Source organism: Capra hircus, chromosome 23 (assembly GCF_001704415.2).
Source record: "Capra hircus breed San Clemente chromosome 23, ASM170441v1, whole genome shotgun sequence".
Taxonomy (NCBI): Eukaryota; Metazoa; Chordata; class Mammalia; order Artiodactyla; family Bovidae; genus Capra; species Capra hircus.
Window position 1 is genome coordinate 29,917,183 of NC_030830.1, and position 15,704 is coordinate 29,932,886.

General features: G+C 49.6%; 1 protein-coding gene across 2 annotated transcripts in view; it reads right to left on the bottom strand.

The window, feature by feature from the left end:
- The window catches only part of RUNX2 (runt related transcription factor 2), a 343,856-nt gene continuing 337,075 nt past the window's right edge, over positions 8,924–15,704 (bottom strand). For both annotated transcript variants that reach the window (XM_018038797.1, XM_018038795.1), the window contains one exon: positions 8,924–10,158. In XM_018038797.1, coding sequence (XP_017894286.1) covers positions 9,581–10,158 — 578 coding nt within the window. In that variant the 3' untranslated portion in view covers positions 8,924–9,580. The remainder of the gene's footprint in view (positions 10,159–15,704) is intronic.

Sequence of the window (15,704 nt, forward strand, 5' to 3'; positions counted from 1 at the left end):
ACCCAGTCATTAACCAAACATGACCTGATCACCCACTGTGTGCCAGTGACTTGGTGGGCGCCTTGCTCTCTTCCTGCCTTCAGGCCATGGAGACCCCAGCCAGGGAGACACCGCGGAACTTCAGATCAGTCTTGACCGGAAACACAACAGGACAGCCTCTGTTCCCCCAGCCTCCCTTCTAGACTGAATTTCCTGCTCTGAAAAGCTGTCCGCAGGCAGCCCAAGAAGCCAAAAAAAAAAAAAAAAGGCCTTTTAAAATTAAGGTTCTAAGATACGGAGCTGGTGGGAGGAAAGGATGAAAAGAAGGATCTTGGAAGGACTCCAGCTATTTCATTCCAACTTTTTCATTCCAGTTTGGAGATCTGGGACACATTGATTCACAACTTTATAGTTCTTATTCAGCCTTGATTTATGAGTTGACCAATCTGGGCCTAATCAGTTGGAGAAGGATTGGTTTTTTTTGGTCCAATAATGTTATATTTATGAGCCCGTGAAGTGCACTGGGGCTGCAGCCCTGCCTGGAGTCAATAGAACAGAACTTCTAAGATCTCGGAGAGGGGAGTTCACAGACCATTTTCTGCTCCCAGATCATGCTTAAAGCTCCCCTGTACATTAAAGGCTTCTGGTGTCATCTTATATTTAAACTCCAAACTGCCTGCCCATAAATCTTTAACGACTGTGAGCGGCTCCGACAGTTGGGAACGTTCCTGGTTCCGACTGCCTGTCACTTTCCCCCTCCCACCCTCTTTCTTTCTCTGACTGTGGAAGTTACTAGCCCGAGGCCGGAGCTGCAGACACCGCTGGGTGCTGGCTGGAGATCTCACAGCTGCAGAGAGAGGCCAGGGCAGGATTTGAATGTGCACACAGAGACGCCTGGCCAAGGCCACGAAAAGTTCATCGGGTTATCGTGGGCTTCCGGTTCGACTTGTGGTTATTCTGGTTCAGTGACTATAAAGAAATGAGCAACCTGGAGAGACAGGAACTCGTGGAGTAGCCTGCCTGCCGTGGTGAAGAGGAAATAGACTCACAGAGCATGCATCTCTGTGTTTCCCTTTGATGGGAAAGAAATTTTTCTTGCCACTCTCTGGGCAGGTTTCTGTTCCCAGCCCCCACCTCCAGGTCATCCCCAGCTCATCATTCTCAAGCTACCTCCAGGCAGCAGCCCCACGGTGGGTACCAACAGTCAATGTCTTGCCAGCCTTGACCCCCTATTTCCCTGTCGGAAGTCTTCCAGACAAGGGGGTCACCTCATGGTTTACCCTCAGAAGAGAAAATCTAGCAACAGCAAGACACCACTCAGCAAAGACACAGACCTCTGGGGATGAAGCCCACCAGGCTCCTCCGTCCATGGGATTTTCCAGGCAAGAGTACTGGAGTGGGGTGCCATTGCCTTCTCCAGGGGATGAAGGGAGAAGCTGCAAATTCTAAATTTCAGAGTCCAAGCCCTGTAAAGATGACCAGATCGATCTATAAAGAGGATTTTTAGCATCCTGGGAAGATCGTTTACCATCCCTGGATGAACAGTCAAATAAATTGTCCAGACCAGCAATCAGCAGACCTTTTTAATTTTTCTGCAGTCAGAGAGTAAATATTCTTGGCTTTGCAGGCCACATACAGTCTCTGTCTTCTATTCTTTTATCAGGATTCGAATGTAAATGCAAAATGTTAAAAATCACTCTCAGTTAGCAAGCTAAACAAGAACAAAGTTAAAAACCAGGATTGCCTGATCCCTGGTTTAGAAAACTGAAAAACGTCCTTTTCATCTTAAAATGTTGATGCCTCTTCCATGTGTGTACATGTGTGTGCTGAGCGTACGAGTGCCCCCTCTGAGCTGGAGGAGGCGGGCCAGCGGCTCATATAGCAATGGAAAGATTCATTCCGGGGAGCCAGGAAGAGTGCCAGCTGAGAGAACACAGGGCGCGGAGGACATCCACCTGGCACCCCTGAGCAAGCCACTCCACATTTACGATCCTTCCTATACTATCTGCAAAGTGACAGGGGTCAGGTCGGATGTCATCCAATCTCCTTCCTGGATGCGCGATTCCATTTGGCCATCTCAAACATTTTTGGAAACCAAGTGGGAGGCAAGAGAAAGGACTGGATAAAATTTGCTGGATCTGTTCACGCCAGCACAAAGCACAACGAGGTCGGAGGTGACTTGAGGTGATCACCGCCCCCCCCACCATCGGAATATCCCGCTCTGGGAGCAGAACCCCTCCCCATGCCCCAGGCAGTAGCCCTGCTCTGGGAGACCCTGAAGGAATGCTGAGCCCCGAGCGCCAGCCTTCCCTGCCATGCTCACCACGGAAACAAGCCATGCGGCCCGCACACCGCGCCAAGAATCCGGGCAGCTGAAGCAGCCATGCCATTGTGGGCAGACACCGAGGCTCCCAGAAAACAAGCAAAGGCGAGGCCTGGAAGCTGCAGTGGAGGCAGGTCGTCATGACCTTCCCTCCCGGGCCAGCACCAGACTGGCCAGCCGACAGGTCTTCATCTCCATCCAGGCGGCCCCGGGCAACCCTCAGGTGGCAGGAGGTGGTGCCCACCGCTGCCAAGCTGGACGCCCGGGGACTGCTCCCTCCATCAACATTTCTGAGCATCAACTCCTTGCCCGAATGCTGCCGGGCACCGAGGGGACCAGGAAGAGATGGCCAGGCTGGAGAGTCAGTGCCCTCCGGAGAGCGTGTGGGCAAGAGACATAGCCCTTGGTGCACTTTGGAGGAAGAAGCTGAGCCGGGAACCTTGGGTGATACCCTGGTGGCCCCCCATCAGAGGCTTTGCATATTTGTTTTATGGAAATGGTTTTTGAGCTGCCAGGTACCTGGCCAGCCTCATGTATGAAAGCCAAGGTTAGTCAGCCTGCTTGTCATTTGCGGCGGTCCTTAGGCGGATTCTTTACCACCTGAGCTACCCGGGAAGCCCTACTCTGCAGGAGGCTTAGCAAATGCCTCCGGGACACAGGATTCTAATGCAGGTGCCTTGAGACCTGCAGAAATCCTCCCGATTTCTGGTTCTCCAAGCAGAGACGGTTGTTGGAAGCCAGGTAGCCCGAGGGGGTAAGGAGTGAGGGAAACAGAACACAATTATGGCTGAGTCTCCCTGTTCACGTGATGTGGCCAGTGATGCTGACCTTAAAGGACCCGAAGGTTACTCGAATTTCAGAACTACGGAGCGGGCTCAGCCCTCCCGAACTCACCTCCTCCACTCCTTCCTGTACCTTGTCTCATCCTCCAGTCCCCCTGCACACAACATCATTGGTGCTATAACGGGGCAGCAGGGATTAGTGGTGGGGAGTCCCCTTTTGTTTTATGATTTATTGTTCCAATTTTCCAACATTTTGTGATATTTTTCAGGGACCTGTTACTTCCAGAGAGCAATACTGTTGCCATCCTGGAGAAGACTCATCAGCCAAAGGGTATTCATTGGTCCTGGATCTTTGACCTGCTTCTGAAAAGGGGAAGTCTAGTGTAAGAGGCGGAGAAGGCGATGGCACCCCACTCCAGTACTCTTGCCTGGAAAATCCCATGGATGGAAGAGACTGATAGGCTGCGGTCCATGGGGTCACAAAGAGTCAGACACGACTGTGTGACTTCATTTTCACTTTTCACTTTTCACTTTCATGCATTGGAGAAGGCAATGGCAACCCACTCCAGTGTTCTTGCCTGGAGGATCCCAGGGATGGGGGAGCCTGATGGGCTGCCGTCTTTGGGGTTGCACAGAGTCGGACACGACTGAAGCGACTTAGCAGCAGCAGCAGCAGTGTAAGAGGCAGCAGCGTGCAGGCACAGCCAGGGCCTTGGAGACAGATCCAGGCCCTGTTGGTTACCAGCTGTGAGACCATAAGCAAGTCACATAACCTCTTTGTGCCTCAATTTCCTCATCAATGAAATACACATGATAGACCCTAGCTCCCAACTTGCTTACACATGCTGTGAGACATAAATGCAGTCCTGCACATAGCAGGGCCAGGCACCTGCTAGGACCCCAATCAATGATCGTGCAGACGTCTTATAGATAAGGGAAGATGGTTCAGGGCTGACTTCCTGCTCTAGAGTGGCAATGAACACTGGTTAACCTATGATTATCCAGAGCCTAACAGCCCACCAGAGCTTCCCCAGTTGTTCAGCAGTAAAGAATCTGCCTGCAAAGCAGAAGACTCAGGTTCTGTCCCCGGGTTAGGAAGATCCCCTGGAGGAGGGCATGGAAACCCACTCCAGTATTCTTGCCTGGGAAATCCCATGGGCAGAGGAGCCTGGAGGGCTACAGTACAAGGGGTCGCAGAGAGTCAGGCACGACTGAGCTCTCGAGTCCCTGCTGAGACTGTCACTGGCTTGTTTGTTGTCAGTCACGTTCCTGCTCTCCTTTGCTCTGTTCTGTGTCCTAAGGGCTGAGGCCCCACACCCTGCATCTCCTAGACTTCCTCCAAAGGGCTTCCCTCTAGGTTCCCAGAAGAGGAGGCACTGGCAGGGAAGGTGGGAGGCGGGGAGAAGCAACTCTCTCCTTTCCTCCCTGTGGTTCTTGTTCAGAGGGGAGGAGGGTGACAGGCAGCAGCAACAGCCCTAGTGACAGCCGAGGGTGACCGTGGCAAGGGCCACAGCCTGGCAGGGTGGCTCCTGGGTTCCTGCTGAAGTAGCTCAGCTCTGTAGCCAGGCCCGTAGCATCACACTGATTCAGGATCCTGGGTCCCCTTGGCATCTCCAGCCCAAGGCTGGTAGCACTCACTTGCCTGCAATCACTTGTCTTTGGGGACCTACCTTCCAGCCTGGTGGGTGCCGTCTATGGGGTCGCACAGAGTCGGACATGACTGAAGCAACTTAGCAGCAGCAGCAGTTTCCCCTCTACACTCCTCCAGCCTTCCAACACCCTTGCTCCCGGTTCCTGAATAAGTCCCCTTTGCGCGCAGAACCCAGGCGGTTTCCATCTCCTGACCACACCCGGACTAATGCACCATTTGAGTGACCATTCAAGATTCACACCTCCAGGGTGGTGACGCACCTCTGTTTGCTCCCCCATCTGCTGACTTGAAAGTTCAACATCCAGAAGGCAGACTTGTTTCTATTTCCCCCTTTTCCAGCATCCTGAATGGAACCAGCCTAAGGCCCTGAGTTCCACCCACCATCCACTCACTTCCCCTTTGGGAATCTTGGGGAAGCTACTTGTTTAGTTGCTAAGTTGTGTCCAACTCTTTCAGCCCCACAGACTGTAGACCACCAGGCTCCTCTGTACATAGGATTTTTTCAGGCAAGTATACTGGAGAGAGTTGCGATTTCCTTCTCCAGGGGATTTTCCCGATCCAGGGATCAAACCTGCATCTCCTGCATTGGCAGCAACAATCTAAAACAAGAAGCAGGAGCCTGTGACCCCACAATCACAGCTCTAGGAATTGACAGAAACAACACAGTCACAGAAAAGCCAACACGTGTATCCCAGACATGGTCACTACAGGACTGCTTGTGGCCGTGAGAATCTCGAAGCTGAAATAGAAGATGGACTAAGTAAATCTTGCTTCATATATAATGTCTATTTTTTTAAATAGAGAGATTTTCATCATCTATTATCAAGTTAACAAACGAAACAGCAGACTACACACAGCAGACATACTATGATCTGCAGAGCTGGACACACATGGATGTGTTTCTGTTGAAGCACAGATGTTTCATATGGTAGTTGCCAGAAGACTGACAGCAGTTGTCTCTTGGGGCTGGAATTTGGGGTGAGTTTTATATTCTTCTTTGTTCTCTTCTGTGTTGTCTGAATTGTTACAATTGATGGGTCCCATTTACAGCACGCTTTTTTTGTTGTTTAAAAGGCAGTATGCTGGGAAGACAGCAGTGAACAAAACAGACAACAGATTTCTTCTCTGCTGACATTCTAAGGACAATAAATAAAGGGAGACCTAGTGCGGGTGGGGTGGAAATTGATGTGAAGCGAGAAAGGAGGAAAAGAAAGGCATCTTCAGATCAGAGGCTTAAGGTTAGGAGAAGGTTACTTCTAAAAGGATAATGATGTTTGAGCAAAAACCTGACGGAGGTGAGGGAGCAAGCCATGTGATATATGTGGTCCAGGCTGAAAAAATAGACAGTGCAAAGGCCCTGAGGTAGACGTGTGCCCAGTGCATGGGAGGAGCAGCAAGGAGGCCTGGGTGACCTGAGTGGAGGAGCATCATAAGAGATGAGATCAGGCAGGTAACAGGAGATCAGATTATGTAAAACTTTGGCTCTTCCTCTGAGATGAAAGCCACTGAGAGTCTTGTGCGGAAGAATAACCTGGTCAGAAATATTTTTAAAAGACCATTCTGGCTGCTCTGTAAGAAAGGGGAAGGAGAAGGGAACCTATTTAGGAGGCAATTGCAGTAACTTAGGTGAGAAGGGACAGTGTGGTTTGTACCAGGTAGTAGCAGTAGAGGTGGTGAGAAGTGGCTGGATAATGAAACTCTCTAGAAGGTAGAACCGAGGTGACATGGTCTTGGATTGGATGTAGGCATGAGAGATAGGGAAGAAGCGAGGATTACTCCAAAGTTAAAGAGTCTTTAGATCCCTGCTCCACCCAGTGGAGAATCCCTTCTGCTGATGCACCACCAGTTCTCCAACTGGGCTCTGCTTGAATGCCTCCAGGAACAGGTCCCTCACTATCTTAAACAGATGAGCCTGGTAACTGCTGGCAGATCCTTCCTCGGCTTAACCCTGCTCTCCTCTGCCATAGGTTTTATGCTTGCCTTCAGCTTGCCACCTTGAACCATCGTGTGCTTGTCTCAGGCTGTCCCCACCTGTGCGACACCCTACACCTGGGGTAAAGCAGGTATCAGGGCAAGTTCGTGCTCTCCAGAGGGGATGTTCAATCTGGAATCTACAAAACTAGATTTCCTCTTTTCTGCTCAGCTCCTTCAAATTGATATTTTGTTTGAACTCAACTCCATTCCCCTCCCCATGCCTCTGTCCCAGAAACTATCAAATTTCCCTGGTTATATCTTCTGCAAGATGAAGGCTATCCTGCTCTTCTAACCCTCTTCAGCCCCATTTCCCAAAACCCTACAGCTCTTACTCTAGGGAACTCAGGGATCTAAGGACTCTTTCAGTTTCTAAAGCCCCACTCACCCCAAATGGGAGCTCAGACTTCTCTAGTGTGACCCGATGGGATCAGTGTTATGCCAGCTTCTTCCTCTGATAGCCTCAATCATATATGTGGGGATTCTGATCAAATGATTCAGCCACTATATCTAAATTTATCTAATTTAGGATTTATACGTCAGCCCCTCTTCATTTTGGAAAGGCTTATTTTGTTGCTGTTGTTTCTAATCTCATGCAAAAGAATTCAGTTAAAATGAAAAGACTGTTCATATGAGTAAAGACCAGAAGGTGATGCTCCCAGATGTGATGCTGGCATTCCAGTTTAGCTGTTTCTTCAGCTAAAGAGTAGAACAGAGACTGGTCCCTTTGAGTCAGGAATTCTCTTCCTGAAAAAACGAAGGTGGTGTGGGGGTTAGTCCCTCAGAGCCAGAGGGACTCAGACCTCAGCATGTGATTCTCACTCTACCCGCCTTCCTGATACAAGACCCAGGAGAGAGGACGTAACGATGCCCACTGACCAAAAAGTGGCATTTGGACAGCACTTTGGGGGCTGCAAAGCTGCCGTCACGTCTGTGTCTGATTCTGATTGGTAGATGTCATCATCACCGTTTGACACAGATCCGGAGACTGAGGCTTGGAGGGATTAAATAAGTCTACCAACATCAAACGTCCAGAAGCCCGGCCTCCTGACCATCATGCTCACCCTCCCTGCTGATTCCAGAGCCCCTGTAAGCTGCTTCCACACTGGAACTGATAATCCCTCTCCATGCAGGATGGTGGACTGGGAGCCCCTGAAGGGCAGGGCCCTTATTCTATTCATCCTTGGGTGCCCCGGGGCACTGGCATTGTAGACACCCAATAAATGCTTGTTGAATTGATTTAAACTCCACTGAAACTTTTTTAGAACTGGGTGGTTAGACCTAATACACGCTTGCTTTCAAACAGAGAAGTCCCCTCAAAGAGCTGCTTTGAAAGTTGGTTGAGGAATCCAGGTCCCTGCAGGGACAAAGACAAACAGCAGTTTCTGGGGACTAGTGGTGATGGAACCAGCAGGAACCCCAGATTAGACACCCCCTATTCACAACTACGCAAAGCGTGTCTTCCGGCAAGCAGCATCAGCATCCCCAGGCACTGATTAGAAATGCTGAGTCTCAGGCCCCACCTCGGAGCTACCAAAGCAGAACCTGCGTTGTAAGCTCTCCACACACAAGTCTGAGAGGCTCTGGGGGTGCCAGAAACGGCAGACACCAGGCAGCTCACCAGTTGTGAGCCCTACAAATGCTTGGGATGGAGTTTCGCTCTGTGCAGTGTGGTTTCCAATGCCTGGTTTGTTTCTGGGAAAAGAGCAGTCAGTTTGCTTCTGGCAGATGAGTGCACTTCATTAAAATTCTAATCCAAGCAGGAAGGCGAGAAGAGCCCTCCTCCTTATGGGAAGTCAGATCCTGGAGGGCACAGGTTCCTCCAGATTGCTGAAATTCCAGCCAGGTCTCCACCAGGGCACACTGGCAAAGTCTGGAGAGATGTTTGTTCGTCACAACTGGCGCAGGTGGTGTTATGGGCATCTAGGGGGAGAGGCCAAGGATGCTGGCTTCCTCCCTGATGGCCAGTGACTCAGTTTCTGCTCCAATTCCAAAGCAAATGGGTGGATTTACCAAATGTAGGGAGGTCTGGGAGTTTTAGAAAAGAATCACGAGAACCTTTAAAAGCTTGTTCTTACAAGTGTGAGAAAAGTGGAAATAAGCCCCAAGGAGTAAAGGAGGGCTGGTACAGGTAACTGAGAACAGAAAGAGCAGGGAAAGGCAGAAACGTGGCACAGAAAAGCCAACATCCAGAGAGTACATACAAAAATCTCGTTTATTACACAAAATACTTTCTTATTCATAAGAAAGACTTAAATACCCCCCTTCTCCAAATACATCAGATTTTTCTCACTTCTCTGTTTTCCAAACCTCTCAAAATGTGGTTATTATGAGAAAAAAGTAAACTTATTTCTCCCAAAATAATTTTTTTTTTTAAAGGTGAAAAAATCACAAGAGATCAGATACAGCATCAGCAACTCAAAAGAAGAACATTGGATCTGCCCTCGAGCTGCTGCTTACGTAATGTGCTGTGCACCTGCCTTTCTTCCACGATTCTCAGAAGCCACCAGTGGGGATGGGAAGGGATGGTTCTCTGAGCCTTTCCCAGTGTCCCACCACTGTCTTAGGGCACTTGTCCTGCCAGGAGCTCAAAGCCTTTACCAAAACAAGAAAAGGACATTTGAAGGGCCAGGAGAGCTCTGAGGACCCGGGTGGGTATGAGAGAAAGCCTCACAAGGCGGAGAGTGTGAGAAGCACCATCATTTCAGGTTGAAATGCCAGGGGAGGTCCATGCCTTCCCGTAGGCAGGTTGAGCAGAGTAATCCTGTCCTCTGCTGGGTTTGCTGGGCTCAAAGGTGACTCCGGCAGGGATGCCTGGTGCATTCGGGATCCCTTTACTGCAGAGCTCGGATGCACAGTTGCAGGGCGGCCCCATCACTTGGCATCTGGGGCATCCGGCGGGGTCTGCGGCTGCGGCCCCAGGGACGAGGCCAGTTTGGTGAGGGCCCTCGCGATGACGTCCAGGTGACCGTTCATTGTCCTCAGCTCCACCAGGATGTCCCCAACATTGGCTTCCAAACTGGTGGAGGCAGCAGGCCGGGCGCAGGGCTGTGGGGAGGCGCCCAGGTCCTCAGCGCCCTCCTCCCTGCCAGCTGCGCCAGGGCGCGCGGCGCGGGGCCCCGGCCGATCTCGCTCATCCCCGCGGGTGCCAGGAGGGGTGGCTGAGGGGCCGCCGGGGAGCCAGTCCAGGAGGCGCGAGGCTGCCTCCGGGGACGAGGCAACCACCGAGTAGAGGCCCGCACGCCTAGGGGCGCCAGAACCCGAGGCCGAGGGCGCGGGAGCGGTGGGCAGCGAAGGCAGCAGGTGGGGCAGCGCCGGGGGCCCCGGGGAGAACGCCGAGGGCTCGCAGGACGACGAGGGGGACGGCAGTGCAGCGGTGGAGGGGCCTGGCTCCTCGGAGGAGAGGAACAGGGTGGTCGAAGACTGGGAGTCCAAGGTGCTGGGCTCTGAATCTGGCAAGGAAGAAACGAGAAAGGGTCACTGGGGCTTTTATTGACTGTCAACTGTATGCCCAGCGCCATGCTAGGGATAAAAGAGCTGAGTTAGAAGGTGGAAACGTATTTCCTAACCCCCAGATCTAGGATGGAGTAAGGAAGAGTGGGTTTCGGGTACACAAGAAGCTGGAGGCAGGGGAGACCATGGAGTCCAGCAAGCATCTTGGTGAGTAAGGTTCTCCCCCGCTGAGGTCTAGACCTTGAACTGCTGGGAAGTCAAGAGGGAGCTCCAGTCAGGGGTTGGAGGCGGCAGACTTGCCAGGGACAATAGGTCAAGGCTGTAAAAGGAGGGCCCCCTCCTCACTCTCCTCAGAGGATGTGTGTTAAACAGAGAGCTTGGCCCACTGTCCCAACCAAGCCAAGCTCCAAGGGGGAACTGAGAATTTGGGGCCAGGAGCTAGATCTTACTGCTGGTTCCCACTCTGCCAGAAAATGCCATGGAACCATGGGCCAGGCCCATTGCCCTGGAGAACTTGGTTTTATTTCCTCATTTCTACAGGGAAGGTGGGCCCAGTGACTCCCCACCACCCCCAGGTTCCTACCAGGACTGATCAACTTGCCTTCAAAAGTCTTCAGCTGGAAGCACAGGTCTCAGTTCAGAGGGATGCAAGCAAAGCGTCTACAAGCCTTTTATTGCTAGTTCTCCCCTAATCCCCTGAATTCCCAGGTAGAAAGTGGGTGGCAGCTCTTTGCGACAGGGTATGGTAACAAGATTTACCAACCTCAGATCAAAGGACCCACCTCCATGCCAACAACCTTAGCTCAGCTGTTTCAGCCACCCCTTTCCTGCCTTTGGGTAGACAGCTAGTGATCACCCTGGAAACAGTTCTGAGTTTTACTGGAGCCAAGCCTCTCAGGTCTTGCTCCCCAATTCCAGCTGGAGTGTCTACTCTTGGCTCTCCTCCTTGGCAGCTCTGGTACCCAGCTTTCTGCCCTGCCCTTGAGGGGAACCCCTTGAGGGGGTTCCAAGGCTTTCCAAGGCGGACCTCACTTTGAGTACCCCAGCCTGTTATCTTGGGGGGAGGGGGAGGAGTGATATGATGACACAGCCAGTGAGCAAACACGCTCTGCGTTGCCTGTGAACATGTGTGCTCTCGCCGCCCGTCACGGGTGAGCTGTTGCTTCATGTGGGATCTGGGTCTGGCGGAGACTCAGAGCAGCGCTAATCATCTGGTGAGAGCTTATTCCCTCATCCTGACATCAGCGCCCAACCACGTCCTTCCAGGACTCATAGACCCCAGATGGTCCGAGGTCCAGTCTGTGTGGTTGGGAATCCGGTCGGATGGGAGCAGAGAAGCAACGGCTCCTTGGGGACCACAGTTGAGGAGAGACACTCATGTGCCTGCAAATTCCTCTGCTGGAAGCTGCATGGGTACTCTCTGCTCCTGGCCATCACAGAATTGCCTCTCCTCCTCTGAAACTTAAGTTCCTCCAGTCTCTGTGATGATCTTCTTTTGTAAACCAAGAATCAAGACACTTCTGCGCATGTTACCTCCTGTGAGTTGAAAATGATCAAAGTGAAGCCTACAAACTCTTGGCTCTGCTTTTACTTGCAAAAGATGTTAATAAGCGTCATACATCCAACTCTTACAGCAGGCAGGAGGCCTTTATATTTAATCAAATAGAAGTCCCACATGTAAAGTGAGATAGAGACAAGCACACTGAATGATCTAGCACCGTGTTTCCTGAATTTTCATGTGCGGACCACTTCCCTGGGACGTTGTTAAAGGGCAGTTTGTGATTCGGCAGATCAGGGGTGGGACCTGAGACTCTGCACGTCTAGCCAGCTCCCAGGAGACATGGGTGCTGCTGGTCTGGGGACCACACCTGGCATAGCAAAGGTATAGACCAAATATACAAAGTTGACAATAAAGCTTAGGGTTCACAATCATAGAAATTAGAGTCATCAGGGATAGAGGAGAAACCTGGAAGCCTTATATGATCATGAAGATAGTAATAATACTGATGACCTCATTTGGCTATCAGGGGAATAAGAGAGGTGGTCTCTACTGCTGTTCAGTTCAATCACTCAGTCATGTCTCACTATTTGCGACCCCATGGACGCAGCACACCAGGCTTTCCTGTCCATCATCAGCTCCTGGAGCTTGCTCAAACTCATGTCCATCGAGTCGGTGATACCACCCAATCATCCCGTTCTTCTCCTTCCTTCAATCTTTTCCAGCATCAGGGTGTTTTCCAATGAGTCAGTCCTTCACATCAGGTGGCCAAAGTATTGGAGTTTCAGCTGTAGCATCAGTCCTTCCAATGAATATTCAAGACTGATTTCCTTCAGGATTGACTGGTTTGATCTCCTTGCAGACTCTCAAGGGTCTTCAAAAGCATCAGTTCTTTGGCGCTCAGCTTTCTTTATAGTCCAACTCTCACACTTCATACATGACTACTGGAAAAACCATAGCTTTGACTAGATGGACTCTGTTGGCAAAGTAATGTCTCTGCTTTTTAATATGCTGTCTAGGTTAGTCATAGCTTTTCTTCTAAGGAGCAAGCATGTTTTAATCTCATGGCTGCAATCACCATCTGCAGTGATTTTGGTACCAAAAAAAAATAATAATAAAGTCTCTCACTGTTTCCATTGTTTCCCCATCTATTTGCCATGAAGTGATGGGACCAGATGCCATGATCTTTGTTTTTTGAACGTTGAGTTTTAAGCCAACTTTTTCGCTCCACTCTCCTCTTTCACTTTTATCAAGAGGCTCTTCACGTCTTTGTTTTCTGCCACAAGGGTGGTATCATCTGCATGAGGTTACTGATTTTCTCCTGGCAATCTTGATTCCAGCTTTTACTTTCACCCAGCCCAACATTTTGCATGATGTACTCTGCATATAAGTTAAACAAGCAGGGTGACTATATACAGCTTTGACATATTCCTTTCCCGATTTGGAACCAGTCTGTTGTTCCATGTCCAGTTCTAACTGTTGCTTCCTGACCTGCATACATATTTCTCAGGAGGCAGATAAGGTGGCCTGGTGTTCCCATCTCTTTAAGAATTTTCCATAGATTGTTGTGATCCACACAAAGGCTTTGATGTAATCAATAAAGCAGAAATAGATGTCTTTTTGGAACTCTCTTGCTTTTCGATGATCAAATGGATGTTGGCAATTTGATCTCTGGTTCCTCTGCGTTTTCTAAATCCAGCTTGAACATCTGGAAGTTCATGGTACATATATTGTTGAAGCTTTGCTTGCAGAATTTTAAGCATTATTTTGCTAGTGTGTGAGATGAGTGCAATTGTGTGGTAGTTTGAATATTCTTTGGCATTGCCTTTCTTTGAGACTGGAATGAAAACTGATCTTTTCCAGTCCTGTGGCCACTGCTGAGTTTTCCAAATTTGCTGGCATATTGAGTGCAGCACTTTCACAGCATCATCGTTCAGGATTTGATATAGGTCAACTTGAATTCCATCACCTCCACTAGCTTTGTTCGTAGTGATGCTTCCTAAGGCCCACTTGACTTCACATTCCAGGATATCTGGCTCTAGGTGAGTGATCACACCATCATGGTTATCTGGGTCATGAAGATCTTTTTTGTACAGTTCTTCTGTGTATTCTTGCCACTTCTTCTTAATATCTTCTTCTTCTGTTAGGTCCATACCATTTCTGTCCTTTATTGTGCCCATCTTTGCATGAAATGTTCCTTTGGTATCTCTCATTTTCTTGAAGAGATCTCTAGTCTTTCCCATTCTATTGTTTTCCTGTCTTTCTTTGCATTGATCGCTGAGGAAGGAAGAGCAACTGTCTCCTGCTGTTAGTTTGATGTTTTCTGGCAAAACTTTGAACCAGTGAGCACTGGCTTAGGGAGGGAACCATGAAGTTTGCTTAAGGAAGGAAGCCCTTCACCATTGTTTCAACTAAAACTTCAAAGTTTTCTGCAATGACCACACATGGACATGCTTTCTCTCCACTGGCCTTTAGCAGAAAGGGACTTATTTCTCCTAAGCCTGTAAGTCAAGGTCTTCTGAGTACTTTCTGTTCCATCAATGCTGAGTCAGACTGAATCGTTTCTTGGCTGATAACTATGTACCTTGAAAGTGGATCTTTCCTATCTTTTTTACACCCACTTGGCGTCCCCTGTCTCCACCACTTAGACCACCAGCCTAGGGCATAGGCTTTCCCTGGGGGAAGCCTGCAGACAAGGTAAAATGTTCAGCTGGCCACTGGAACCCATGATTCATTTGCAAATAAACTCTTCTGATCGTCCCCTAAAGCATGTTCCTCTTGCTGCCTTCCCCTTCTCAGTAAGTGACCTTCCCTTAGTTTAGGCAAACACCCAGGACCACCCATCTCTTTCCTCTACTCCCCACACCCAATCTGCCAGTAGTGATTGTAGGCTCTGCTTTCAAACTGTATCCAGCATCTGATCAATTCTCACTGGCTCCAGGCAGTGGCCCAGCTATTGGTGGCTGAGCTGAGACCAGAAACCAGGGCTCCTGAGCTCCAGGTCAGTGTTTCCTCCACCACAGACTCCAAAGCTTGAAAACGTAAGTCACTCAGTCATGTCCTATTCTTTGTAGACCCCATGGACTGTAGCCCGCGAGGCTCCTCTGTCCATGGAATTCTCCAGGCAAGAATACTGGTGTGGGTAGCCATTCCCTTCTCCAGGGGACCTTCCCAACCCAGAGATCAAACCCCGGTCTCCTGCATTTCAGGTAGAGTCTTTACCACCTGAGCCACCAGGGAAGCCCCAACCCCAAATCTTACTCGATTCAAATGCATCATTTAGAATTCTCCCCTGGCTCTACTGTGTATCCCTGGCCCTTCTGGCCATTTTCCCAGGAAAACTTTTTGTTGCATGAGTCCTAGCTTCTTTTTTTTATGTAAGATAATAGCTATATTTATTCAATAAATATACCATTCAACAGATATTTAGTAAGCACCTACAATATTCTGAGCAGAATGCTCCATGGTGTACAAAGCCAGATCTAAACCCTGATGTCATTGTGAGGGCAGAAAATAATCAAATAATTGCATAAACAAGCATATAATTGCAATAGCTATACAATCTACATGCTATAAGCATCTGAAATAAGAGACAGAGTTTGACCCAATTGAGGAGGATTCCCTGAGGAAATGCTGTTGGAATGGAGTTCTGAAGGATGAGTAGTTAGGTAGGAAGAGGGGGAAATGTTGACGAATGATCAAGGGCCTGAGGCAGAACGGAGTGTATGTGGGACTCCCAGAGAAAGCCAGTGTGCTGGGAGTGGATAGGGCCAGGGGAAGGAAATGTGAAGGGAGATGAAGCTCAGAAGGAGAGTAGGTGTCAGGAGACATAGTATATGATAAGCACTGCCGGTGTTGCTCGATATCTATTCTCTTCTTCCTTCTTTTCAGCTGGTTCATGGCCATTTAGAATAAAAATTGTATTTTCTAGCCTCTCTTCCAACTAATTCTAGCCATGTCACTAAGTTCTGGGCAGAAAAAATGTCAGTAGAAGTGCTATGTACAATTCTTTGTTCCTGTGCCTAGGTTTTGGTTGCAATGGCTGGT